The 27,538-nt window shown below is 53.8% G+C and overlaps 10 protein-coding genes across 10 annotated transcripts; 5 read left to right on the top strand and 5 right to left on the bottom strand.

The window, feature by feature from the left end:
- Positions 1-2,213: 2,213 nt before the first annotated feature.
- Z519_03283 (uncharacterized protein) lies at positions 2,214-4,665 on the top strand (the record flags this gene model as incomplete). Its single annotated transcript, XM_016761034.1, has 3 exons — positions 2,214-2,636; positions 2,701-2,819; positions 2,889-4,665. 3 exons carry the CDS (start codon positions 2,214-2,216, stop codon positions 4,663-4,665), a joined length of 2,319 nt encoding a protein of 772 aa, XP_016622884.1.
- Positions 4,666-5,287: 622 nt separating this feature from the next.
- Positions 5,288-6,606, top strand: Z519_03282 (uncharacterized protein; the record flags this gene model as incomplete). The annotated part of the gene is made up of 3 exons (XM_016761033.1): positions 5,288-5,681; positions 5,776-6,325; positions 6,432-6,606. The coding sequence occupies 3 exons, from the start codon at positions 5,288-5,290 to the stop codon at positions 6,604-6,606; spliced, it is 1,119 nt and encodes a 372-aa protein (XP_016622883.1).
- Positions 6,607-7,029: 423 nt separating this feature from the next.
- Z519_03281 (uncharacterized protein) lies at positions 7,030-7,661 on the bottom strand (the record flags this gene model as incomplete). Its single annotated transcript, XM_016761032.1, has 2 exons — positions 7,030-7,454; positions 7,517-7,661. 2 exons carry the CDS (start codon positions 7,659-7,661, stop codon positions 7,030-7,032), a joined length of 570 nt encoding a protein of 189 aa, XP_016622882.1.
- Positions 7,662-9,436: 1,775 nt separating this feature from the next.
- On the top strand, positions 9,437-9,728 carry Z519_03280 (uncharacterized protein; the record flags this gene model as incomplete). The annotated part of the gene is made up of 2 exons (XM_016761031.1): positions 9,437-9,584; positions 9,649-9,728. The coding sequence occupies 2 exons, from the start codon at positions 9,437-9,439 to the stop codon at positions 9,726-9,728; spliced, it is 228 nt and encodes a 75-aa protein (XP_016622881.1).
- Positions 9,729-10,886: 1,158 nt separating this feature from the next.
- On the bottom strand, positions 10,887-11,481 carry Z519_03279 (uncharacterized protein; the record flags this gene model as incomplete). The annotated part of the gene is made up of 2 exons (XM_016761030.1): positions 10,887-11,360; positions 11,431-11,481. The coding sequence occupies 2 exons, from the start codon at positions 11,479-11,481 to the stop codon at positions 10,887-10,889; spliced, it is 525 nt and encodes a 174-aa protein (XP_016622880.1).
- A 1,129-nt stretch (positions 11,482-12,610) lies between these two features.
- Z519_03278 (uncharacterized protein) lies at positions 12,611-14,329 on the top strand (the record flags this gene model as incomplete). The annotated part of the gene is made up of 1 exon (XM_016761029.1): positions 12,611-14,329. The coding sequence occupies one exon, from the start codon at positions 12,611-12,613 to the stop codon at positions 14,327-14,329; it is 1,719 nt and encodes a 572-aa protein (XP_016622879.1).
- Positions 14,330-14,625: 296 nt separating this feature from the next.
- Positions 14,626-16,377, bottom strand: Z519_03277 (uncharacterized protein; the record flags this gene model as incomplete). The annotated part of the gene is made up of 1 exon (XM_016761028.1): positions 14,626-16,377. One exon carries the CDS (start codon positions 16,375-16,377, stop codon positions 14,626-14,628), a length of 1,752 nt encoding a protein of 583 aa, XP_016622878.1.
- Positions 16,378-16,805: 428 nt separating this feature from the next.
- On the top strand, positions 16,806-18,929 carry Z519_03276 (uncharacterized protein; the record flags this gene model as incomplete). Its single annotated transcript, XM_016761027.1, has 1 exon — positions 16,806-18,929. One exon carries the CDS (start codon positions 16,806-16,808, stop codon positions 18,927-18,929), a length of 2,124 nt encoding a protein of 707 aa, XP_016622877.1.
- A 70-nt stretch (positions 18,930-18,999) lies between these two features.
- Z519_03275 (uncharacterized protein) lies at positions 19,000-19,740 on the bottom strand (the record flags this gene model as incomplete). The annotated part of the gene is made up of 1 exon (XM_016761026.1): positions 19,000-19,740. The coding sequence occupies one exon, from the start codon at positions 19,738-19,740 to the stop codon at positions 19,000-19,002; it is 741 nt and encodes a 246-aa protein (XP_016622876.1).
- A 5,680-nt stretch (positions 19,741-25,420) lies between these two features.
- On the bottom strand, positions 25,421-27,185 carry Z519_03274 (uncharacterized protein; the record flags this gene model as incomplete). The annotated part of the gene is made up of 2 exons (XM_016761025.1): positions 25,421-26,871; positions 26,960-27,185. 2 exons carry the CDS (start codon positions 27,183-27,185, stop codon positions 25,421-25,423), a joined length of 1,677 nt encoding a protein of 558 aa, XP_016622875.1.
- Between the last annotated feature and the right edge of the window lie 353 nt (positions 27,186-27,538).

Genomic DNA, 27,538 nt, shown 5'->3' with positions numbered 1-27,538 from the left:
TAGCCAACAAGACGTGCTTGAAACTCCCGTACTCGTGTTGCTTGCCCGAGGCTCCTAGGACATCGACCGCACGCACTGGGCGGGGATGGGCCCTGGCGTCGGCGCGGCACCCGAATGCACAGGATTGAAAAACTTGAAAATGGCCCTCCACTTGGACGCCACAAACATGACCATCTTGCGCCAACACCGACTCCTGACCTCATCAAAGTTCAAGTCATGACGATCAACACTCTGCTGCGGAGAGCTGTCCATGGTTCCGACGAGTGACAATTGCGATCTCAGCATAACATTTTGCTTTCGAAAGGAAAGAAGCGAGCACTAACTTCTGGAGGGGAGGATTTCAAGCCCGCGGGCAGGGCCTGCAGGACGTCGGGGCCTTGGCTGCAACCTGTGTGGCTAGTTACGTTTTGTGTATTCAGCAGCTGACAGAGATAGCAGGCTGGGGACTCAAAAGGCAAAAGGAAAGACCATGCAGAAGACCATCTTCCTGCAGGAGCATCGCATCCCACCCACATACAAGAGCCCGACCTGGATGGGAAAGTGGCTGAAAAGGAGGGTGTGGGTGCCGGGGCCATTGGACCACGGTGGATTTCCTCCTCTACCTACTGGTACCCGGTATTTACCTGGACTCTACTTGTAGAGTCTGGATAGGTAAGAGCACCCAGCTCCAATGTCCGCCCCTCTCCCCTTGCGGTCGGCGATTTTCCATTGGACCTCATTCTTGCATGGGGGCGCGACCGGGTCTCCTTCCTTTTTCCACGCATGCGCTCTGAGGTAATAATTCGCTCATAGCAGGGCTCGGAAAGCAGAGCGAGGGGTGGCCGACCCAAGACACGTACTTCGCACACATGACTCTCGCTCTTTTCTTGGTCTTGGGTAGTACCGGGATGAGCAATGAAGCAAGAGGAGCCTGCAGACTTCTCCACAGGTGTCTGCTTGTTTCGTTTGTTCTGTTTGTTTGGTTTGCCCCTTTTTCGGTTCAGCCTAGGCACTGGTTGTCTATTACAATGTGTGGCTCCAACACCAAGGGCCCTCAGCCTGATGTTATATGCCATAGTGCATGATATTCCCTCTCCCCTTCCCTACAAGATACAGGCGTTCCTACATAAATCAATGACTAGGAAAGTCCACTGATAATTTTAGATATTGTGGGAGCACACACCGAACCACACAATCATTCAAACTAGTGGAGATCGACATGGCATGCATGATTTGGCGGACTGAGATCATCCTCTTCCTTGTGCCCCTCAGCTTTTTCTCTTCGATGTGCTTCGTCAACTAGATTTGATCATATGCTGTGCCTTCCGGCCCCTCATGGTTCCATCGCACATCATCGTTGAGAGTTTCTGACGATAGCCAAGAAAACACGGTCGGTCACACGTCAGAGGGCAGTGGCCTTTTTCCCATGTCTTGCTCATCGTGCACTTCTTTTAGATGCTGCTTCCAACTTGGACCTCGTCCATTCACTTTGTACTCGTGTCGCTCGCGTTTGTCGACCGGGGGGGGGGCCACTTTTTGTAATCAGCACCGCGACTGTTATAACTGTGCTGTCACTTCAGATTGCCTTGGCCTTCGAGTCGTGAATCCAGCCTAGCTTCGACGTGCCTTTCAGACAAGCAGATATCACCCTTGATTGTCACAGATTCCCAACTTCTTTTCAGGCAGTTTTCCAATCACCATGAACTTGTTGGAGGGAATGCCCTGAATCTTTCGTCTCGAGGTATATAGATAGGACCGCGAATTCAGGACGATATTGCGGCAACCCACGTTTGTCGCAACAGCATCCGCGCGACGAAGTCCGCCGTCCAATGTCTGCGTTGTATGTAACGGCTGTGACGCGATGGCGTGCACGTCGGTCAAAAGTGCATCCGTTCCTTGAGGCGGTGGAGCGAGATTGCGTGGGTCGGCATCGGACAGATACTCCTCCAAGCTCTCCCCAGATTCTGCCCATTGTTCGGGTTTTATCGGCTCTTCGGATAGCAACCTCACAACCCATCGCCAAGCTGGCAGCAGCACGAGGCAGGCACAAGGCTCGCTGCCTCGAGGCTCCCGCATAAGATAAACCACGCTAATCCCCAATTCGGCACAAGCGCGAAATCGGATCAACCAAAAGCATCAGTTGCCGCACTTGGGTCGCGACTCACCCTCATCCTCTTTCATCTTCCGGAGCGACGGCATCATCTCTTTCTTCCCCCATCTCGTTGGACCCAAAGATGGCAGGAGCAGCTGGTGGTCGCGATCAACCCTCTAATGATCCGACGAGCAGTTTCGCCGGCTCTGCTCCCTCGCACTTCCCTTCGCCCTACTACCCGATCGACACCGAGCTGACCAGCATCTCGCCCAACTACTCCATGCCTCCCTATGCGCGACCGATGGAAGAGGGGGTAACTTCTGTAGACAAGATAAACCATGGAGCCATGAACAACTTACCCATGGGCCCAAATGGCGCAGCAGCCTCTTCTGCTCCTGATCCAGCAATGGCTCCTCCGCAGACGCCAAATCAGCCTACCTTTGCCTCAGCTGGGACACGTGCAAGTGTTGATACATCTTCAGAGACACCCCAAGAAGCTCAGACTGGTGACAAAAGAAAGCGCTCAAAGGCCTCTCGTGCATGCGACGAGTGTCGCAGGAAGAAGGTGCCGTCACAAACCTCGCGGCAAAGAGCCAAATAATATTTCTTTGATGCTAACCTACCTTCAGGTCAAATGCGATGCCCCCACTGAGTTGGACGGCACTCCAAAGACATGCACGAATTGCCAGAAGGCCGGCGTTAACTGTGAATTTGAGCGCAAGCCCATGAAGCGTGGTCCAAGCAAAGGGTCAGTTGTTTCCTCGATGGAGCTTGTCTGATGATGTCGTCGCCGAACGAAGACTAACACGTGACACAGATATATCAGCGCGCTGGCAGAGCGAGTTCATGGGTTAGAACAAAAGCAGAGGCAGTCACTCGACGCGGGTCCCGTAGGGTTCGCCGAGACTTTTTCGCCAGACGAGCCAAGTGGTCCTGGTTTTAACCGCGCCTCTTCTTTCTCCGCTCCCACGACCGTCAACCCATTTTCCAGAGCCGAATTTCAGCGAGATCGCATTCCAAGCACTGGCGGCTGGGGCATCAGTTCGATCGCTTCCAGTCTTCGACCGCGTGCCAGCGGAAGCCTCGCAATCGCTCCGAACGAAACTCTTTCCCCTGCGGCTTTGCTTGCTGAAGAAGAGGTCAACTCGAGGATTCAATACCGCGACCCTACCAAGACTTTCTGGAGTCAAATCCGCGTTTCTCGTCCTGCAAAACGTCCGCGCATCCAGGGTCCCAACGAAGACATGGAGCCATTCAAGTTGGACGAAGCGTCTCTTGCCAAGTACTACGAGCAGTATCATCCACTCTTTCCTTTGCTCCCCGAACGCATGATCGTCGATGAAGTTGTCGCCAACGCCAACTTCGAGATGCAACAAGCCTTCACTGTGGCTGTCGACTTGTTGCCAGACCTCAGAGCCGGAGTCACTCTCAACGGCACTCACGATTCTTCCTCCTTGAACAACGACGTTGACCCAGCCATTAGCCGCCCAACCTCGACTCTCAAATCAACCCTCTTTGAAAACTACGACAAGTTGGCAGCCTATCTCTTTGACCAGGTTTGCAAGGCGGCGGATCATTTGGTGGACCATAATCTGACACTGCTCTGGACTCTTGTCCTGGTGATGTTGACCTGCGAGTATGATGTCAAGAGAATCGAAGACGGTGGAGCCTCGTCTCGGGGGCGTCAGTTTAACGTTAACCTCTGTCGATTTGTCCTGAACCAGGTGCAACGCGATATTGCCCATGGTTCGACTACCGTCATCTCTGACCTGGCTGGCTTCACCAAAGTTCTCAACATGGCCATGAACTGTGTCCGTTTCATGTTCAAGTACCACGCCTTGGGCGAGGGTACCCATCCATCCGCCATGCCGTCGGCAAAAGACCTCCGTGTTCAAGACTTCAGTGTCAAGGCGCTTCCTATTGAGGCAGCCTACATCGCAATCAGCTCGAATCAGCTTGAACTTCTCGCTGACATCCTCGTGCCCCGTAAGCCGAACAGTGCAGGAGCGCGGATGGCCCTAAAAGCCCTTTCGGAGAGCGCCTTCGACTTGAACGTGGGGCAACTCAACGGAAGCCCCGAAGATTCTGTGATTTACAAGCAATTGAACTGGTTCAGGGAGCTCCTCATGAGTCCGTATCAAGATCACGAACCCGCCCTCCCGTCGCCTATCCTCGACTGTGTCGATAAATTGACCATAGTCCTCATCGAAGAGGCGAATGCGACCGCGAACGCGCCACGATACAATCCACTTGACCTCCACACCTGGTCTGTGGCGACGATCACCCTCTGCGAGTTCGTTACCGATCTCACCAGCAAGCCAGCTGTCAAGTTTGCGCGTGAGCGCCTTGAGGAATTCCGCAAGGAGCTCCAAAAGAAGTCGGATGTAATGCACAAGCATTATGGCTTTGAGTGGTTCTTTGGTGGCAAAATGACACACTGGGCAGATGCTCTTCTGGCTATGATCGACTACGTCCAGAAGCATCCCTCTGCGGCGGATGAAGCCACAGACGAGACTGATCTCTTTGTCCCCACATTCACGGGTCTGATGGAGAAGGGATGGTTGCATGCTCTCTTTTACTTTGCGAGAGAATGAGCGACCTCTTTGACGCCTTCGATGCCTTCGACATTGTGCATAACGAAATGGATGGTGAACACGCGTCATGTGCACATAGATGTACCATAGTGAGCTGAACTAATGCCCTGAAAGCGAGGGTAAATGTGTCTCAGGATATGTAGAGACACCGACATGCATTGAGCACGACAAGAATTGTTTCAGGAGATAGGAACAATGAAATGAAGACGAATTGTCTCAAAGAAGACAGAGACACTACTACAGAGGATGACCTCTCCAACTGCTATTCCACGTTTGTTTCTCTTTTTGCACTGTCGGAACAAAGTACATCCAAAGCCGAACGTTATCAAGCTGACACGCCTTGCCTCGCCGTCAACGGAGTATACCTCCAGCAGACAAGGCGATTGCTCGCTCCGCATGTTCTACCAGTAAATAAATGACATACATCTCGGAGGTCGCCGCCCGCCGACGTGTCCTGGCGGGTATCAATTGTAGCAGGGGGCCCATAGACCAGCTGAAAGGTGCTGCCTGACACAAGGCATCAATCTTCGTACGCATTGACTTTGGGGTATATCAGCCATCAACTTTTACCACCCGCCAAGCACTGCTGAATCGTTCAGGAGACGTCTATCTGGTTGTGATCATGTCGACACCTCCTCAAGACGAGCAGGCAGGTTTCGTGAAGCTTGAACTTCGCACGGCTTACGGGCCGGTATATCGCAATGTATCGACCAACCCGCCGCGAGATGCTCGACCGGACGAGATCCCGTTGATCGATCTCAGTCCGATATACGACGGCGATTTGGAGGCTCGAAAGGCGCTCGCCCGAACCATCAGACATGCGGCCGAGAATACGGGGTTCTTCTACATTCGAAACCACGGCATCCCTGAAGTCGTCATCCAAGCTGCTCTGGACGCCTCAAGGGCTTTCTTTGCCCAGCCAGAGGACAAGAAGATGTTGGTCTCTAAGGCCAAAGGGAAGTGGTACAATGGCTATTCGGCCAAGAATACCGCAATGGCGAGTCCCTCGGAAGGATGTCAGTATATGGTCCCCCCCCAGGAGCCTGGCTCTTTGTATGGTTGGCTTTACCTACTTGTAGGAATTGTTTGACACTTTACGTGCGGGCACAGTGGACTACCGCGAGTCTTTCTCATGGCGATACGAGCCACAGTACGATCCCGATCCGAAGGACCCTGACGCCGTGCCCGCGGAAGTCCAGCCATATATTCGCGGCGAGAACTATGTCTGGGAAGGCACAGATCACTTACCGGGCTTCAAAAACGGTTGTATCGCCTACTGGCAGGAATGTCTCAAGCTTGCTCGCAGGCTCGTCGGCATATTCGCTCTCTGCCTCGACCTCCCTGAGACTTATTTCGACGCCGTGACGACGTACCCCGGCAGCGACGGCGTGTTCAACTACTATCCCGCAATGTCACCAGAAGATGCCGCCCAGAGTCAAGATGTTGGGCTAGGATCGCACACGGACCTGCAATGCTTCACGCTCCTTTGGCAAGACATGAACGGCGGGCTACAGGTGCTTAGCAAGGAAGGACAGTGGGTCAAGGCAACGCCGATCGAAGGGACCTTCGTCGTCAACATAGGCGACTACCTGATGCGTCTGACCAATGACCGGATGAAGTCGACGGTGCATAGGGTCTACAACCGTTCCACGGTCGACAGGTTCGTCTTTTGTTAGAACCCTACTTTGTGTGCTTTTTTGTTTTAGCTTGCCTTGCACACGTTACCAAATCTCAGACGTTGACCACTCTCTGACGAAGCACAACAGGTACTCAATGCCGTTCTTCTTCGGGTTCAACTTCAACGAGAAGTGCGGGGTGCTGCCCAGCTGCGTGGACGACGACAATCCGCCCAAGTACGAACCGATCTCGTGTGGAGACTGGTGTCAGTTGCGGTTCCAGCAGACGGACGTGGACAACACCAAGGCTGCCGCCGTGTCCTGAAGAGCATACGATACGGACCTGCCACTAAACAATCGTAATGAGCACGAGAAAATCAGTCAGAGGAGCAGGCATTCGAGGCAGGCAGATAAATCATCAAGGGAACCCCGGGTGGAGGCTGTTTTAAGCGCAGTGAGAAGGACGAGGCGATTAATAGCAACGACGGCTCGCTGAACGCTGCCCCCGACGAGACGTTCTACACACACAGTGGCGAGAAGAGACAGGTACCATTGATCTTTAGGACTCTTTTGTTTGCTAGCACTCAGAGCCGGGAAGGGACTTGAATTTTGATTCGAAGGCTGTCTTAAGAAGTGCCAAGTCCTCTCTTATATAATGTTTTATATAGAATATGTCGACTGTGCTAGATAAAGGAAAGACTAAGTCGTCCTCTCCCTGTCACCAGGAGTTTTGGCCAGCCTTTCAGTACTATTTAGCGAATGCCGGAGCCTTGTCGTTGGCCTCTCCAATATCCAGTGCGACCAAAAACCGGCTGACCATGTTGTAACTCGCAACCGTGGCCGTGATCTCAACGACCTCCTGATTGCTGAAACCGGCAGCCTTGACATCGTCAAACACACTCTGAGGGACAGACACGTCTCGAGTCATTGCATCGGCATATCGCAGAACAGCCCACTGGCGATCGTCGAGCGCTCCCTTGGATGTTGGATGCAACTGTTGCACGACGGCGAGTTTTTCTTCCGTAAAGCCTGCAGATTTCAAAAGGATAGGAGCATGAGCATGCCATTCGTACCAGGCGCGGTTAATCAACGCAGGACGGCAGATGGCAATCTCGCGGATATCATCTGGAAGAGAGTTCTTCGTCCGCACGGCGCCGAGCAGGGCGTTCCAACCTGGGCGTGGACATCCGTTAGCGTTGGACAAGCTAGTAACTCCGTGAGCGCCTGCAACAAACCATCTGCGATCTTGGGAGCATGCAACAGTGTCAGATCCAGCGCGATAAGGCCCATGGCACCCCGACGTGCCTTGACCCGCTCTAGGACCTCTTGATCCTCTGGTGCGAGGTTGGTCGGGGGGTTAGGTACATAGTCGAGACGCATTTTGTCCAAACGATTGGTTTTCTCTCTTCCGATTTCTTTGGTCCCTATTCAAAAAGAACAGCTGGTCCTAGAGAGTCGAGTATCGGTTCAAGCAAACTGCGAGCAGAAGAACTTTTCCATTGATCAAAGCCATCAGACTCGAGTACCCCGCTGGATGTTAGCCATCGGTACCGAGCTCGCGACCTTGCCCGTGTGCGGGGAAGGCCTTTATTTTGTTGTCATCCAACTTCCCCAACGGCACCAGACGGGCGGAATTGCCGCGCTTTGTTGGAGTTGTTTGGTAAGTAGGGTTCAAGGATGGATGGGTGCGGTGGTGCTGGCGGTGGCATTGGGGTTTCGATTGCACCCTGTCGCCGTCTCAGAGACAATAGGAGGATGGAGGCCATGCTGCTTGACGGATGTCGACGAGGCCACTGCGAGGCAAGAAGTTGAAAAAAAGACCAGGCTGCGCTGCGGTGGCTACCACCAGGACGTCATCGATGTCTGGCAAGCTGAGTAGCTGTGCTGGCCGTGGTAGCTGTGGTACAGTAGCTGTGGGTGCCTGGCGAATAAGCAGCCCGGCCGCCCGCCGCGCCTTTTACCCCCAGTGTCGCCCATGTGCGGTGGGGAGGAGTATCTGTTCAAACAAGATGTTGATCTCATTTCTCTTAACTCTTTGGGGTCCAATCTCACTTCTATATTACTTCCTGAGCGTGCAGCTCTGACAGCCGTCGAACAAGCAAGACTTCCACGAGAAATGCCGAAGCTCGTCAGTGTGAGACAACAGCAGCCAAGTACGTACCGAGAGTCCGAGCCCTTTGACGCTGTTTCAAGCTAGGTAGGTGAAATGCCAACCAGAAGCCCTGCTGTGCCTATTTCATTCGCCATTAGGCAACCTGCGAACTCTGGAACGACGGATGTTTGGCAGTCGCCTCGCCCAAAAGCAAGCGCACGAAACATTATCGGCATTTTCAAACATGCTTATCTTGCTCAAAAGCGGGCGGTGGTGACCATTGAAGCGCGGGAGATCAGAAGATCAGAAGATCAGAGGACCAGAAGACTAGGAAGTCGGCCTGCATTGTGCGTGGTGCGTGGTGCGTGGTGCCGGGTGAGGCGTAGGCACAAGCTGTTCCCGCAGCTGCGTTCTACAACTTTCTCATTTGCTCAGTGGCGACTTGCTCCGTCCTCTACACCCCAGGACCGAAAACAAGCATCAAACTACTCGTGCGCTTCCGGGAAATGCCTGAAGCGCATGCCACTAGGTGAAGAATAAGACCTGATCACTTATCCTAGCCAAGCTCCTGAGAAAGGTTTGGCACCTCCGACTCGAAGAGCATCCTCCACCCTCACCTCATCTTCTCCCTGTTGCGCCATCACGAGACAAGGTTCCAACACCCTCTCCCATCCTCCCATCTTGCCGTCTTGAGCCATCTTACTCTCCAAGCCATCGCTCTTGCGTCACGTCCAACCGTCCACTCACTGCATCGCTCTTCACTCCTCTCTTGCTAGTTATCGCCTCGGAAGACCCTATCATCCACCCCATCCCGCCCGTTCCTATCGAACCGACCAGAAGGCATCGTGCCTACCTACCCAACTGCCTCGCATCTATTTAACCCCCTTCCTCCCCAGACCCGAATCTCTCTCAGTCCATATGCCGGGAATTCGTATGTGTCTCTTCTGAATCTCCTTTCTTCAAAACCCGATCCCTCCGGTGGCCCAGAATACCTTTTTTTATACCAATTCCAAGATCAACACCCCTTTCTAATACACGTTGCTTAATCACAGCCCTCGACGCAATGGACAAGATCAAGGCTCTCTTCAGGCGCAAGAAGGACAAGGAGACCAAGACAGATACCAATGGCACTCCTGCTGCCGCTACTAAGCCGACGACCACGGACACCGCCCCTGCGCCTTCGACCAGCGATGCAACTGCTCCTCCTGCTGGTGAGTCGCCTCCTGGGGTTATCGCACAAAACACTAGCGCTCACTCACTCTCTTTCTCTCACAGGTGCTGCCCCAACTGATGCTCCAGCGGCTGCCGATAAGCCAGCCGACCCTGCTCCGGCGAACACTCCTGCTGCGAAGTAGGGTGCGTCTTCTGAAGGCAGAGACGATACTTGACAGATGATTAAATACTCGGAATCACACGAAGTCATGTCGGTTGTCAGGAAGCGCGCGACCAATGTCTTATCAAGTCTTCGGCTCTCGTGCTTCAACCGAACACTACCACTCAACGCAAATACCCCGGAGTCTATTTCATAATTTTAGCACTGTCCTTCTTCAGTCTGTCGACGAGCGTCTAATCAACCGTTATACCCCCTTTTTTTTTGACGCCAATACGAAACCTTGCGCAAATCGACGATACCCTTCGTTCTTCAACATCTCATTCCCTAATCAGACACAACAAATGACCACAGTTGGGCTAACGGGCCAGGAAGGATGGTCGGAGAAGATTGCTTTTCACACAACATTGAACAATTGAGATACCCCCAAACCGCATCTGCTTTCTCGCAAGCAGATAGCGAAGCAGCATGATCCGAGTTCAGAGATACCCCCCAGTCCTTCAGATAGTCGCCCTCCTTTTTCGGGCCAGTAGCATAGGAAATCACAATTGGCGTTTTCCATAAGTTGATGCTTTCACCTGGTTTGTATTCCGCAGCCTCGTGTCCAATTGAAATCAGTCGTAGATATACACTAGAGCCACTCCTCTATGGCAAGGAAATGCTTCCCCGGTCATGACAGCTCCATCTCTCAAGCAGTGATATAAGTATGCCCATGGCCAACCATCTTGCTCAATACTATGCTCATTGCCTCATTTTCCTCTATCCGTCCTTCGGCAAAGCACACCCAAGTATTGACGAGGCCTTCAGCACGAGCTCCAGGCATTTTGCCACGTCGCGAGAATCGAACATGGCCAGCCCTCAATCTGTCCGCTTCAAATCCTCACCCGCCAACGCGCTTGGCGATAGCGAGCTGCTATCACCGGCTGCGCGAACAGATTCCGGCTCGCCTCCTATTGCACGACACGCCGTCCTAGTGGAGACGCGCCCATCTGTACGTCGAAGTCAAATTCCTGTTCTGATCTCCCCTGTGTACCTGATATCGCGGAGCTATACAGCCCATGCAGGTAGAAAGACGCCTGTGAACGATCCCATATTTTGTCGGCGAGGATGGGCGATAACAAGTCAAAATTGGCTCAGATAGTCATACGTCTATTCTCGTGCCATAAGATCTCCTCAGCGGCCTTTAAGGCAAATTAACGTCCAGTGTAACCAAGACAGAATCCCCTCCGTGTTTTCCAATATTGTTGTTCATCCCTGTCGCTACCGAACTCTTACTCCGGAGGGACAGGCCGCTCTTCGAAGTCGGTCGCGATGCAGGGTATATCCGTATCGAGCGCTTTGATTTGTCTCCCGGGATTAGGGACAAGAGAATGTCTTGATGGTGAGTAGATGAGGGAGCTGTGGTGTTCTGGTCGCCTGTGCTGCTGTGGTTGAGCCCGTTGAGCTGCGAGGCAGACATAATGAGGGAGCGGTGGCTGTAGGGGAAGATTTCGACGATTTGGTCGCTCGCCCACTGGGCAATCCCGTCTAGGGCTTCTTGTTCGCGCTGAACTTCCTCCGGGCTCATCAGGTTCTGGGGAGGCACGCTCGATGCGCCCCATGTCCCGTAGCTGTGGCCCGCCGGGTAGTCATCGTAGAGAAGACGGGCACGATCGGACTGCCGACACCAGTCGTTAGCCAGTGGCCGACCGAAAACAGAAGAAACGAGGGGGCTGTTGGGTACTTACCTCATGGTGGGTGTGACGACGGACACCTAGACAGGAGAGGCAGACTCCCATACTGGCGGGAGATCGTTTGACATAGGAAAGAGGTGCGAAGGAGGACAGACTATAACTGAGGGGGCGTGATCATTTTGGCCTGCCGTTGCTTTCACTCAAGAAGCCCAGAAGACTTGCTGATGTCGGGTTGCAACAAAAGAGTGACAGTGAGCAACGCGGGTCGAACCAAGGGAACCTCGATTGCACCAGCAGCGCTCCGAGCCGCTGGAAATTAACCACGTCACTAAAAGTTTTTCCGTTCCGGCTGCAGTTTTTTCCGTCCGCTCCCTCTTCTTATCACTTTTAATGTTCATATACTGCTCATTGCCTCCGCCCATCCTCCATCTTGTCCACTGTCTAGATGGTCCTGTCGCTAATATCGCTGTACAGTTGTGCCTTCGCGTCTGTGTCCACCTACTCAGATCTCGAAAACTCCAGAAATCCCTCTACTCTTGCTCGGCTATTGTTATTCTACGACCGTGAAGGTAAGACATGTGCTTTCAGGCTTCTAATGGTGCTATCTGCGTTGCGCTTCATGCTCCTATTCCACCAGCGCTGGGTCAAGAAGCTCAGATCATGTCCTGGATAGGAGCTCGTGTGCCTTTATTGATGCCGCCACGAGGAGAGGGAATTTCTGCATTAACGCACCGGCATGGCAATGCTCTGAGCTTCGAGGTCTGCTATCGAATTGATGTTTCCGGGTGAAACATGCCCTTGCTGATACTTTTGCTATTGGAATTCATCGTTTTCTATCTTAAGAATGCCATTGTTGATGTTACTTCGGACAATCACCACCCTTGCGTCGGACATTGGCTTGCCAAGATAGGCATCTCATACTCGTTGCGAGGCTGCCACAGATCAGTACAGATGCAAACACCCCTTTTGCCCATTCTAGCTGCATCATTCTGTCAGTAAGGATCTGCGAGACATTGCTGCGTGGCTCTCTGAGCCAAAAATAATCTGAATCATTATTTGGGGAAAGTATTTGCGATGTTGTTACAATGCTGTCTGAAGTTATATATTTGCTTCGGTCGTTGGTCACAAAGTTTTTTCGTCCATCAAGCCAGTCCATTCGTTCTTTTCCTCCAGTCACTCGTTTTCACATTTTTCACTCATTTGAATCCAGGCTTGCGCAATCCTTTTGGCCAACATGCGTTCTTCTCTGGTCTCTCCAGCCTTGTGGTTGGCCATGACCACAATGGTTTCTGTTACTTCTGCTCAAAATCCTTCCTCGACTATCTATACTGCGGCGACCTGGCCTGCTGAGCCCTACCCTGGAGCAAGCATTTGGTTGGATTGGACCAGCTCTGCCAGTGTCAGCTCCGACTACAGCTCGACTTCTTCAACATCCGCCACCTCTTCCTCGGTTCAGGTCATTAGCACAACCATTTCGACGACTGATTCTATGGCAACTAGCTCAGCCACGTCTTCGAATCAACAATCTGCAACACCAACAACGGTCTCCGGCATGTCCTCTTCTACTACGCAAAACTCGGTCATCTTTTCTGGCTCATTCGCGAGCTGGACTACTTCTAACCAGGAGAACCCTGCAACCACTGCCACCTCCTCTACCATGATGTCAATCTCAATGTCCATTACCAGTACAAAATCTGCCGCTTCTTCTCCCAGTACATGCCCATATGCAGACTTGAGCTTCCTGAGCCCAGAAGATAGCTGTGCGAGGTACGACTTTGTCTGTGATCGCACATATACTGAGAGCAGCTTCCGAGGGAACTGGATGACTAAAAACAGCCCAGAGTTGTGTGCACTCCGCTGTGATACTGCCAACGAGAGCAAAGAAGGTCGATGCGTGGGTGTGGTCTTCGATACTACAGCCTCCACCAATAACTGCAGACTGCTCAAGAGCCTCGACAACCCCCTTTATGACAGGGACGCTGTCGCTCTCCTGCTCTATCGTGATCCAAATTGTGGCAAAATGGTCATTTCTACTACATCTGTGACTAAGAGTTCTACCACAATTTCCACTTCGATCTCCACCAGCTTTGATGGATCCGTCACGACCGGTTCCTCATCATCTTGGGTTACTTCGTCCACATCCCCGGCTGGCAGTATCTCGACTGAGACTTCAAGCTCCCCCGCCAGCTCGGGCTCCATCACTATAACCTCTGAAAGCACAATTATGGGTGCGCCTCACACAACTTCTGTTGCCTCGCCCTCGCGTAGGGGCCGCTTCTCTTCCTCTCGCAGCCATAGCTGGGGCACCAGCCATTCCAAATGGTCCGCTACCTCGCACAGAAACTCAGCTACCGCTGGTCCTTGGGTGACCAGCTCCGCCACCATCTCCACCTCAGGAAATGCAACCTATACCCGGGTTAGCAGCACCGGCAGCACGACTGCTTCTTCAAATGCAACTATTACGACGAGCAACTCTACATCTCCTATTTCAACTACAACATCTCGATCTAACTCTTCCATGACAACTGGTTTCACCACTTGGACGTCTAATTCCCACTCCACTTTTGCTGCTCCTTCTGCGACCACGAGCTCGTCCTCCAACTCTACGACGAGCTCCATCACCTCAACGACAACAACAAGAGCAGCAGCTGCCACTACAACGAGCAGCAGCTGCCCTGCTTCGGCTACCACCGTGACAATCACAGTTTCTAGAGGCCCTGCAAGCGTCACCGGTCCCGTCGTGACTGTTACAGGAACAGTCACAGAGACAAGCACCATAACGAGAACGACTAGGACGTTTACGACATCAATGGGCACGCGGACCCGCTACACAACTACTACCGAAACAGTGACTGCGACCACGACATTTACTTCGTCCGCAACCACGACAATCACTGCCACGGTCACTTCGACTCAAACTTCCGGTCAACGCTGGGGACGGATTCACTGGTAAGTCGTGAACCAGGACAGACGAATTTTTAGGGTAGTTTGGAGAACTGCCCTATCCTCACAATCGATTACCGAATGGCGAGGATAGCAAGCTCCGGCTTAGTTTGAGTCGCTTTACAGGAGAGGAAATGAGAAGGCAAGAGCAGAGGTCCTGTGATAGAGTCGAGGGGAACAAAGTCCCTTTGTAGTCTTGAACTAGCTTCTTTCAGGAATTTCGAGTTCGAAAGTCCGTTGCCTGGATTTCCCTCTTCTCGTCTAATGCAATCAAATCTAATTTCTAGAGTATGGTTCAACTGAAGATCAAAGCTTTGAGTCTCTTGCAGTGGGCTTCCTCGACCAGACCTGCACATCCTTATCGTCGATGTAGTTCGCAGGGAAGTACTGCGGCCCCAGAGTCTTCTTGACCACCTTCCCTGTGCCGCTCTTAGGCAATTCCCCCTCAATCACTCTTAGCAGGGTCGGCATTTTATATCCGGCGAGACGACTCCGTACGTCGGCACGCAGGTCATCCAAGCTCAGCTTCTCTGGATCTCTATTGTTCTTCTTGTAAAAGTTCTGGGCGACTTCGTCATTGCGTAAGGATACCACCGCACCAACTCGCTGTCCAAATTCCATGTCGGGAACACCTACCACCATAGCCTCTCCAATATACGGCAGGGCTAACAGCTCTCGCTCGATGTCCAACGCCGAGATCTTGTACCCACCGGATTTGATAATATCGACCGACGCGCGGCCGACGATAAAGTAGTACTTCCCTTCCCGTCGAGCCACGTCCCCGGATTTGAAGTAACCGTCAGCATCATGCGCATTTGCGGTGGCTTCTGGGTCATGTAGATACTTGGAGAACATGGTGAAGGACTTGGCGAGGACTTCGCCTTCGTCTCCCTCCGAGAGCTTCACGTCCACACCATATGTCAGTTCTCCTACTGAGCCGTCGGGGATGTCTTCGCTGGGATCTGAGGGCATATTGAAGACGACGCCCAATTCGGTGGATCCGTACCGCTGTACGATCCGTCTACCATTCATGAGACCTGTCCAGAAATCATTGATCGGCTTGGGCAAGGCAGAGGTACCGCAGAGACAGACTTTGAAGGCTGCGGCGGCGGCTTTGTAAGTCGCTGCCTCATGTGGGGGAAGCTTCGTGGCATGTTCAAGGTAGTATCGCATCATCCGCATGTAGATAGTTGGCACACCCGTGAAGTGCGTCAGACCACCTTTCCGCCACCGATTCCAGGTCCATTCTGGATCGAAGCTGCCGGATTTGAACTCGATGCAAGCGCCCGTCTGGATGAAGGGGAAGAATGAGACCCAAATTCCAGTAGCGTGATGGACAGGAAGGAGATGAAGGAGGACATCAGTCTCTTGTAGGCCAATCTGCTGTGCAAAGCACATCGACCCATCGACCATGGCAGCCCGACGAAGCACAGCTCCTTTCGGTGGCCCCGTCGTGCCTGAGGTAAAGATGACCACGCCTGGGGCATTAGGATCTTGGTACCGGTCGGAGGAGATCTTGATATCGCTGAGTGCGAAGGGTGCCTCGTGTTCAATCACATTGATGGGCACACAGGCAAAGTCTGGATTGGTCGTCTTGCGGATTTCCCTCGCAACGTCCTCACCCAGCCTGAGAGCCGGCGTGGCCGTAACGACAGCTACCGACCTTGCCTTATTGACGTAGTAGCAGCCTTCTTTCACGGGCTGAGCGGTGCTGAAGGGAGAGGCAGCAGCCCCGGAGGCAAGGATGGCCAGCACACCCACCACAAACTCGTAACCCCCTGGCGCCAAAATACTGACATAGACTTCTCGCCCATTATGTAGGTCTTGGACGGTTTCGTGTGTCAGAGAATCTCTCAACACCCGGCGCAGGGCAAGCACGTCGCTCAGGAGCTGGGCGGCTGTCCTTTCAATCCCTGCATTGACATCGCGTATCGCCGGCCTGGGATTGGGGCGATGTGCAAGGGTGAGCAGGCGGGTGAAAAGGGGGTCGGCGGGGAGAATGTGGTCGGCCGAGTGACTGGGGACAAAGTCGGTTCTGTCGAAAGGCGGCTGCTTCATCTCTTCCAAGGCTGTTGTTTCTTTTTGTCACACCACCAGCAGCATCCTGGATCAGCAACTGCTCGTCTTCCCCCCCGGCTTTTAAAGTCGTTGCAAGATTGGCCTTCTCCCCCCTACAGCGCAACAAACTCCCAGAAAAAACGCCGAACCTCCCAATCACGGCGTTTTGGGGGACCAGACAAAAGCCGCTGGCAGCCTCGGCAGTTTGGCTGTGATGAGGGGAGCCATTGACTGAGCTGCCTCTCACAACCACCGAACGGACATGCTGACGAGGTTGATGACCGTAGATACCGAGTATTTCTAGAGGAGTCCCTTTCTTTTCTCTCTCCTTCACACCTCCTGATTCGGGATCCTTCTGAAGGACTATCCTGCTAAGGTTTGTAGAGACTCCACCACCAAGTTTACTCGTCCAACGACCCATTGCAGCCATGCCTGATTTCACGGACAAGCTTCGACCTGCTGAGCCCCAGGGCCCGAGTATTCTGGCTCAGGAGAGAGCCGGGTCCAACGTGAATACCGACCAATTGGCAAACCACCTGCTTTCGCGCAATGACTTCCTCAACCGACAGAAGAAGATCCTCTCTATTCTGGAACCCATCCCCATCTTCTGCAAGAAAAACCAGCTCAACATGGCCCGTCCGGACCGCTATCATCTTGGCCTGGCACGAGCAAAGACGCTAAGGAGATTGTCCCTCAAGCACGGCTGGGACCGTGACGACTATCTCATGGCCGACTATCTGATGGACGAGATGGGCCCCTACGCTCTGCATGTAACCATGTTTATCACTTCCATTCGAGAGCAGTGCAATGACGAACAGAGAGCCTACTGGCTACCAAAAGTCGAGAACTGGGAGATCATCGGCTGTTATGGACAAACTGAACTCGGACACGGCAGCAATGTCAGAGGGATCGAATGTCAGGCCAAATGGGACCCTAAGACCAAGGAGTTTATCATCCACAGCCCTACCATCACAGCTAGCAAATGGTGGAATGGTGCTTTGGGGCGGACGGCAAGCCATGCTATTGTCGTTGCGCAGTTGTTGTTACCAGACCCCAAGACAGAAAAGTACAAGTCATATGGCCCTCATCAGTTCATCGTTCAGATCAGAGATATGAAGACCAACAAGCCACTGGACGGCATTGTGATCGGTGATATTGGCCCTAAGTACGGTTACCCTGGTATGGATAACGGCTATATGCTCTTCGACCAGTTCAGAGTACCTCACTCGGCCCTGCTGTCCAAGTATTCCGGGGTCGACCCAAATAACGGGACCTATATCAAGCCTCAAAATGCCGCCCTCGTCTACGGATCTTTGACTTTTGTGCGTGCTCAGATCATCATGCATGCGAGGCTCATTCTGGCTCGGGCTGTCACGGTCGCGGTCCGTTATCTGTCTATCCGTCAACAGTTTCCAGATCGAGATTCAACGGATCCAAACGCCCCTGAACAAGCCGTGCTCAATTATCCCACGGTACAAATCCGCATCCTCCCACTTCTAGCCACTACCTTTGCTCTTCATTACACGGGTGAAGCGATGTACAAGCTCTACTACGGCACTCGAGAACAGATCGAGAAGGGCGGTGACTTCTCTCGTCTGGCAGAGATGCACGCGGCTTCTTCCGGTCTGAAATCGTTGTGCACTACTCTCGCAGCCGATGGTATTGAGACCTGTCGTCGCGCAATGGGAGGCCACGGATTTGGGGGTGGCAGCGGCATGATCGCGCTCAACAATGAATATCTGTCCAAACCCACCGTAGAGGGAGACAACTGGATGATCACACAACAGACTGCGGCCTATCTGATCAAGAGGATGACCGAGGTGGCGAAGAATCCTCGACTGAGACCGACCGATTCCGTGGACGTCCAGTTTCAAGACTTTGTCGCCAACAAATCAAGACCACACGATTTTGATATCCTGGGAAACCCACTGGAGCTGGTGAAGGCATTCAAGCACCGGGCGTCGTACCTCTCATACCAAGCCTACTACGCAAGAGTCGTCCAGAAGAAGCCATGGACAAGCATGATGATCAGTCTGCACAAACTCAGTCGAGCCCACTCCGAGAGTCTCCTAGTGTCGAACTTCTACAACGCCGTGTTTGAAAGCACTCCAAGCCCTCCACTTGATGCCGCGACCTTGGGTGTGTTGAAGGTTTTGTTCCGCCTCTTCGCACTCTTCACGCTTGATGTATCCGCCTCAGAGTTTCTCCTCTCCAAAGCCTTGTCTATCGAGAGACTGCAGAATGTGGCACCGGCGATTCAGGACCTGATGGCGCAAGTGCGGCCTCACGCCGTTAGGCTCGTGGACGCTTGGTCTATTCCAGATTACGTGCTCGAGAGTGCGTTGGGAAGTTATGACGGTGATGTATACAATAGACTCTTCCACAAGGCGCACAAGGAGAATCCGCTGAACCAACTGACCTTCAATCCGGACTGGAGGACCGAGGAGATTGTGATGGGCGAAGGCGAAGAGAATGCCAGGAGACGGTTGGAGGCCCTGGCGTTGGGCACGACAGGGCATGAGCAATTTGATGTCGTCAAGCCAAAATTGTAGACAAAAATGAGTTGGCAAAGGGGGAAGACGATGAGGGAAAAGATCGTGCTTTCGTATAAAATTCTCAAATCTAGATCTTTGCCTTTGCAGCTGTGCCGACCCTCTTCCTATGCACATAGCTGATCGCTTTGAACTTGTCCAGCGCCTCGCCCCAGAGTTCCGCCCTCAACAAGCCATAGACGCCCATGGTCGCTCTGGGAGCGATGGTCTTGGCAAACTCAACCGCCCTCTCCCTCATCTTATCCGGCTCACAGATCTCGTCCACAATGCCGTCCTTCAGCGCCGCTTCACCGGTCCACTTGTGGGCCTCGAGCAGCATTTTCCTTGCGATCTTCGGCGCAAGCTTGAGCCGAGGCAGAGCCCCAATGCCGTCGAAATGCAGGCCTAGATTCACCGGGGGCATGCTGATGAAGCCGCGCTTGCTGTTCATGATCCGGTAGTCGCAGGACAGCATGAACGGACACGCGCCGCCAAAGGTGTGTCCCGTGATCAGCGCGACGGTCGGGTAGGGGTAATCCACCAAAGTGGCCAGCAGAGGGTAGAAGCCGTCGGCGTTGGCGAAAATGTTGGTGTCGGATTCGTCCAGCTCGAGACCCGTGCACCAGAACTTGTCCGAGAAGGACGAGATGATGACCGCTCCAGGTGAGTCGGGCTTCATGAGATCCCTTTCGATGTACCGCAGCGCTGAGATGATGGTTTGCGCGTACGCCTGGTTCAGCCGGTTCTCGGGCGGCTTGTTCATGGTAATGATGTGGACGCCGGGAGCCGAGGGCGGTGACTCAATGGTTAGATTGGGGAATGTAGGCGCCATCTTGTGCGAGAGAATGCCAACGGAAGATTTCTGGTTGTTGAATCTTGCCTGTCTGTAGCCTGAGATATTCCCCGGGGTCGACGAGGAGGGCGGACCAGAACTGTCTGTGTGGGAAGAATGTGTGCCCTGAGCGAACAGAATCGAAGAGGTAAGCTATATCGTCCGTTCTCTTTCTCCTTGCCGACATTTGAGCTTCGGCGGCGCGACGATTTGCCTCGGCGATATTGAGTGGGTGATGCTCCAACCCGCAGCCTCGCCGTTCTCATGAAGGTGCGGGGAAGTAACATATCGGGGTAGCCGCTCAACCTCGGCCTCGGAACAATAATGATCCAGCCGCCGGGTCTAAAAAGTACGCTAACCATCTTGGGTATGGTGTATCGTGAGCAGGCTGACCTCACCCAGGGTGCGTCGTCAGGGGCACCCACACCACACCTGTCCACCGCTCAATGCACGACGACGTCAATCCCCAGTGACGATGGTCAAGGTCTTTCTCTATGCGAACTTGCAAGGCCTGACTGCAGGCAGGAATAATGATGGAGAGCACAGAGGGGTTCTCAAGCACCTCTCAAGCAGAAAGACAAAGTTGAGAGCCTCTTCTCGTCCCAAATGACGCCCAGGTCAAACCCCACACATATGCAACCACGGCGCCTACAAAGGACACTGTCACCCCTCCTGCATGACGGCAATGCTTGCCAGGATGAAAGACAAACGGAGGTCATTATTCATGATAGCGCTCATCGACACTGCTTCTGCCTACATGTTGTCATTCTGGTTCCCGCATCAACCGTTGCGCCTGTCCAGCTCGAGACATGGTCCCTGGCACTTTTGCAACCTTCCTATGTCGCCAACAACCTGGCCATACTCTGAAATAAAGACTGATATACTCCCCTGCCGTCATTTCCATATGGACTCCCCCGAACCCAGCATTTCCCCCGGCTTTTGAGTCATCACCGCAGCATTCCCTGTCAAGAAATCGACTTTTGGTCGAGCTTGATTGACGGATATCTTCCTGCTCAGTTGCTTCTTTGTTGCCTCGATCAGTGTGAGCTCTTAAACCACCAGGAGAAATGGCTAGTTGATCAGCCGAAGGATTGATCATTCACTTAGCCGCCCGGAGGGGGGTCGTGTTCGAGAGGGTTCGTACATACCTTAACGGGGCTCTGTTAGTCCAATCGCTTCTTGCGCTGAACACCACAGATGTACGTCTGGCTTCCAATTCCGCGATTTGCCTCTCGAGACGACCTATCTCGTCTTCTGCCTTGGCGATACTGGCTGAGAATCTGTCGCCCTCGAGCTGCCATCGCCTCAGATTGTCCCTCTCTTTCTGGAGTCGCCTTTCTTTGACGGCTTTCTCCTGACAATGTTTACAGTCTTCATTAGCTCTGGACAGATTGTCAGTGTCGACCAGTTTAGCGCCACAGGTCTCCCCGATTCGAGGTTGGCGAGGACAACGTTGTTTCATATTTCCCCATCTCCAATCTCCACACCGGAAATCGGTCCTGGCATAGTAACACATTTTGCTTGACTGTTCAGTTTGGCATACGAGGAATGAGAGCCAATGAAGTGTTCGGGGATCTGCATAAAGTCAGACACGGCTCAGTCGAGCTACTTCTGCGTCCTCGATCTTTGCTGATAAGTCTTACCTGTGAGCAGCAGCTGCTCAACTGGGCTGGAGCTTCGCTATGGTGCCAAAATTCTGGACCAGAGGCCGCCGTCGTCAGAGGTCTGTTGTTGATCCCCAATATCAGCGGGGCGTTCTGGGAGGTCACTGTTTACTCAGTTGTGGTTGTGGGCAGATGTATTGGAGGCCAGGCCTCGCTGTGTGCGTGGAATATTTGGTCTGAAACACGATTCACTTTTTGTTGCCAAAGCTCAAGACCATGGATTGGAATTCTTTTCGACAGATCAATCTTCTTCCAACCCTCTTTATAGCTTTCGAGCGAGCCTTCCTCCGCCGATCCTTGCTATGTGAGACATGTCGGTGGCTTTGACCAGAGACTAATTCAATTCGCTTCGAGTTGAATCATCAGGTCACTTGCGGTCAGAAGATGCCGGTTGTCACAGCTCTCCCCGCTGTCGAAATGGTAGTGGCGAACCAACCGTGACGCGAGAGAATGCATTTTGCGCCATGCACGAGACCCTCAGTGGATGTGAGCTGGTCTCCCCCCTCATCTCTGACGGATCATCTGTTTCTCGGCCTTGACCACAACGTCTACCACTGCATGGTAAGCTAAACTTTGTTTCGTTTTCTATGCTTCTCTTCAACGTGATGCGGCGTGGCAGATTTTGAGTCGTGGACTCTGGACCCGCCCAAGCTAAGAAGCCAACAGGTGGATGAATCTGGAAGGAACCAAGAACACACGCACTTTTCGGTATGGAGCCGTGTTACGCCCCAGCAGTTACGATGATGGCGGGTCATTGTTTCCACGGCCCGCACTGCAAGGGCCCCGACAGCTTTGCGGATCACGGCCAGAGGGCTATGCTTTCCGTCTTATAAACCCAGTCAACCAGCTTGTGGCCAGGCCGGATGTTTTGGAGTGTTTTTCCGGCCCGTCGGCAACATCACAACCGCAAGCATGACCTTCCACGACGGAAGGACATGCCATATCGTGTCTCGTCAAAGGCTCGGACCCAAGAGCTTTCCTCTGGCAATCAATACGTTCCAGGACGGTCTGTCTCCAGCGTGGCGCCCTCAAGAGTGTGCATGGAGTGGCAATGTCGTTGGCCCAGCTCGCGAGCGGATTTCATTGCGCCTGAGTTTGCAAGGGGCTGGACCCACCCTTTTTCCACCCGTTTTTCCACCCGTTTGCGGAGTGTAAGATCGATAGCTCGAGAGAACATGGCTAATGGGCGGTTGACACGAGCACTCACGAAAGAGAGGGTTGTCAGCCTTCCGCCGCCAGGGGGGAACCAGGGGGGGAGAGGATCCCTTCTCCAGCATCCGTTGACTTTGCCTAGAGCATACAACTCTGCTACGAGCCCTGGCTGCTGATTTGCCGATCAGTCTGCTACATCATCATTTCTTCTTCAGCGTCATGATTAACCAGGATATCGGTCTGCCAGCAGAGACCAACAAGCTCCCTCGTCATCGAGCGGTATAGTGGCATCGGGCTTATCTCCTCTACATTCTCTCCAGCATCAGCCTAACGCAGAGAACCTCGTGCATGATGTTGAGCTGGCTCGACGATATTGGTGGAGGCTGCTGTCAAAACTGTCATTTACACTTCCTGCAGATGCCCTGGGGTAATGCAATGCGCTCTGGAGCAAGCAAAGTCTGGAGGTCCGTAGCAATCCTCGTCCTGCCAGCCGGTCCGGCCATCCTAGCTCTGAACACCTCAGAGCTTCATGAAGGGACCATGCATGGATGGAGCTCTACGTGGCCGTCTGGCCGTGCGGTTACAGAACTATCCATGCCATTCGCCACTTCGGGCTTGGTGCTGGTCATTGTCCAACCTAGCACACTGGGCCCCTTGTCGATCTGAGTGCTGCTACCGACCTCGAGGAGGTGGATGCTCATCCGCCCAATTCAACAGGGATCCGGGTCTCGTGGTTTACGGGTCTGCTCGCGCCTTCTAAGCTCAACACCCGGCGGACCGTGCTTGCCTCAGCCTGATTATGATCCAGCTGAGCGCGCTCGTCTACTCGTTCCTCTTTCACCACAATTCAAGCGAGTTTTCATAGAGCAACCGTTTCGTGTCTCTCTCCTCTCCCCCAACAATCGCGCTCAAAACGGATAGATGGGAATCTCTGCTGGAAGTGTTTCCGTCCAACACCACTTGCCGAGCTGAGGATCCTGCAAAGTTCTCGCTTATTACTGCATTGGCTAGAGACTGGGGACCTCCTCCTGTGAGGCCAGGAGGTGGACTGATGGCTGTTACTGGCTATCAAAGGTCCCGCCTCACTTCACCTCGAGGTTACAGCTCTCCGCAGGGAGAGTTTGAACACAGAACTAACGCAAAGCCAAGGTTCATACCGTCCGCTTCAAGTACATTCTCATGCACGAGGCGAACCCTCACCAACCTAGGGTCACTTTTGTCTCAAACCTACCGAAGCTTGCCACATCAGATGAGCGAACATCTACGGCCCGAACTACCCCCTCTTCCAGCTCGACAAACTGGCCTTCCTAGCCGATCGGTCTTCTCCAGGACTGAGCAGTCACGAGCTCTGTTGCGAACAGCGCTTTGCCACTCTGCGGCTCTGCGGCGATATGACTGTCCGTCCCAGGGGGAGAGCATTCTGCTGGGGAGAGACACAGCTTTGCTCTGCAGCAGCCTCTTCAGCATAGTGGCCGCTTCGCCTTCACGCACAGGTATGGCAGTGACTGGCCTTCAATATAGATTTGTTTGTCTGCTGGGAAGTTTTGATCTATCTAACCTTTAGGCGACTCCAGCACCAGGATACATCATACGACATTGAGGCATTCATCTCTGTTTTGCAATGTATGGGTTGAACCCACTTTCCAATCATTGAATGAGTGCTCTACATCAAGGAACCTGACCTGAGGCAGGGGTGCAGTATTACTTTTGTATCTTGATGCCCCATGCTCCCAAAAAGACCATCCATCGCCCATTGCGTTCGGGTTCCTCTGGACCACGTACCTGTGTCGTGTCTGCAGCATCTTACATGCCCCGAACCTCCTCGCTGCGTACCCGCATGTACCTACATGTGGTACAAGGTGTGGCTCACCACGAGATTCATCATCCGATTTGTTCAAAATGCCAGAATATTACCGTTGCGCCACTCCTCCAACTTCAGTTGAGCTACCGTCGTCCAGTTGAGCCTCTGTGATGACGGGCGAAAACACTTTCGTCATCTTCATACGCCACCATGTGCAAACACATGCAACGGGCTGAGACCAGCTGCCGAGGTTGTTTTGGCTGCTTGCTGTTGGAGAAGAACAATGACATACATGCAGGTCGAAAAGGTGCCCAGCGCCGGACTGAGTCCAGGGCCATCCAGCCAGTCAGCCAGCCATGGTCAAGAGTCAAAGCTCCATGTCAAACCAGGCCAGGTCTGCCGGTCAAAAGGACCGCCGGGTCACATCGACAGTGGGTTCGTCTGGAGCATCTGGAGCGTCTCATGGGACGTACACAGATAGGTACATAGGCAAAAGACCATAAAAACAAAAAGAAACACAAACACCCAGGACGCGTTTTGAGAAGCAAATGGCCCTTCCCGCCGAGGAGTTCTTGACCATGACCTGGCCGGATATAGAGCTCTTACAGGCATGGGCACGCAGGCACATAATTAGGCCAGGACCAAACACAAACAGACAGAAACAGAAACAGAAACAGAAACACAAGGACACGTCTTCAATTCTCTGGGCAAAAAAACCTGACCCTGCCCGCCCCAATTGTCTATGTTTCATTTATGTACGATTCGGATCCACACCTACGCGGCTATGCCCGGAGTTCATGGTCGAGGTCGAGGTCGTAATTGCTTGGTTGACGCCGGTATCCTTTTGGGCTTCCTCGACTGACTGATAGATACATGGATGGATAGATGGATAGATGGAAAGATGGATGGAGAGGCCTTACATCAGAACCCATATGGATAGACTCTCCCCTCGCCCCTTTTGCACGGGTTGCTATGGTATGGTATGTGTGCCGCGTACGTAGGTGCTTGAGGCCTTCCTTCTAATGGAATCTCTCTCGGTCTCGACTCTCACTCACTCAGTCACTCACTTCCTCGCGAGGTTCTTGTGCAAGATGTGCTCCTTCATGCCCAGGCCGGCCATGGCGGCCAGCACGGCCAGTCCCAGGCCGGAGACGAAGGCGCCCTTCAAGGCGTCCATGTATACGTCCAAGACGATACCCCTGTCCCATCCTGGGGGCAGGTGGTTGATTCCCTCCAGACTGTCGCGGATCCTCCTGATGACGCCCTCGCTGCCGGGCAGATTGCCGAACTTCTCCCTAAGCTCATCGGTCAGGATGTTCTGGAAGACGGCGCCGGCGATGGTGATGCCGATGGTGGAGCCCGTGGAGCGAAATGCGTACGATGCTGCCGTGATGACGGCCTGGTGCTCGTGGTCGACGGAGCTGATCATGCCGACCAGCGTGATGGTCAGCATGCCGCCGTAAGCGAAGCCCAGGGGCGTCGGGAACGCGTACGTCATCCACTGCGGCGTGGACAGCTGGAAACTACAGATCAGCGCCGCGCCCAGGATGAAGGTCGCCATCACAACCACCATCTGCACGTAGTACCGCCCGGTCACGCGCATCACGTACCCCGACGCCAGGCTGCCGATCGACGTGGCCGCCGCCAAGGGCACGACGCGCAGCCCGGCCGCCGTGGCCGACAGGCCTCGGATCTGTAGGTAGAGCGGAACGTAGTAGATGGCCAGGAAGGCGGACATGGTGCCGAACCAGTTGGCCAGACACGCCGAGAGGACGGTACGGGTGCGCACGATGAGCGCCACGGGCAGCACGGGCTCGGGCACCCAGCGCGGCTGCGACTCTAGGTACATGAAGACTCCCAAAGTGGCGAGGGATAGCAGCAGGCTGGTGATGATGAGCGGATGGTCCCAGGGTAGCTGGTTGCCGCCTGTGTTGAGGCCTAGGAGCAGGAGGACGAGGCTGGAGACGAGAAATCCCGAGCCGAGGAAGTCGATGCGCGACAGGGGCGGTTTCGTGCTCGGGTTCACGGGGATGTCGATCAGGAAGAAGACCATGACGGTCGACACGGCGATAAAGGGCACCTGGAGCAGGAACGCCCAGCGCCACGACAACTTGTCCGACAGCACACCGCCAAACACGCCGCCCAGCCCCATCCCCAGCCCGTACACAAGATTGCCGTAGCCCTGCCACAGACCGCGTCGCCGCAGCGGCACGAGGTCGCTGGTGATGTAGGTCGCGATGCAGGTCAGGCCGCCGCCGCCCACGCCGGCGACGATGCGGCCGGCGATGATGGTTCCCGCGCTGGGCGCCAGGCCGCAGACCAGCGTGCCCGCGCCGAAGAAGACGTTGGAGAAGATGAGCCCCCATCGCCGCGAGAAGATGTCGGTCAGTTTGCCCGAGAGCGGCTGGCACGCCGAGTTGGCAATCAGGTAGCCCGTCGCCAGCCACGAAAGGAGGGACAGCGAGTCGAAACTGGACGAGATCGGGGCTGTCAGGGTTGCAACGATGGTCGTGTCTGTTTGTTGTTGTTAGCGTGCTGGTCAGAAGCAGTCACGGGGAACGTCCGCTTGGGGCGTGAATCGATCAGAAGAACAGAGACGTACCCAAGGCAGCGAAAAAGACACCAATCCAGGTTGCGGCCATGATGGCGACGAGTTTCTTGGTACTGGGCTCTTCGGCCAGCGCGATCTCGCCGGCGCCTGTTTCCGGAACCGATTGCGCGCTCTCCGGGTCGACGGCGGCGCCATTCTCGCTGCCGAGGAGAGGGCTTGTCTCTGTGGGATGATGGTGTTGGTGTGGCGTGCCGCTTTCATCCCTCGTGAGCGTCATTGTCACCGATTGTGGTGATGACGACGAGATGGAAGAGTTATGAAGTTGCTGGCACTGATTCGGTCCAATTCAATCCGAGGGACAGCCGCCAATGCTACCCTCAAAATACCCTCCGTATTACTCTGTGCTCTGTGCTCTGTGCTCTGTGCTCTGCAAGGAAGACAAAACGGGCTCGGGTGTCAAAATAATTAAAATGGTTGGAGGCGGCGATGTGCGACTGTGGCGATGGATGGATTCGAGGGTCAGGAGGGTCAAGAGGGTCCAAAGTCAGCATCGAGCGTCGATTAATCAATATCTCACACGACGGGCGAAAATAATGGACGAGAAGGGATTCAATCATGCTCGTCTCGACA

The sequence above is a fragment of the Cladophialophora bantiana genome (genome assembly GCF_000835475.1).
Source record: "Cladophialophora bantiana CBS 173.52 unplaced genomic scaffold supercont1.4, whole genome shotgun sequence".
NCBI classification, from domain to species: Eukaryota; Fungi; Ascomycota; class Eurotiomycetes; order Chaetothyriales; family Herpotrichiellaceae; genus Cladophialophora; species Cladophialophora bantiana.
Note: the sequence above shows the minus strand (reverse complement) of the source record. Positions and strands in the feature narration are given on the sequence as shown.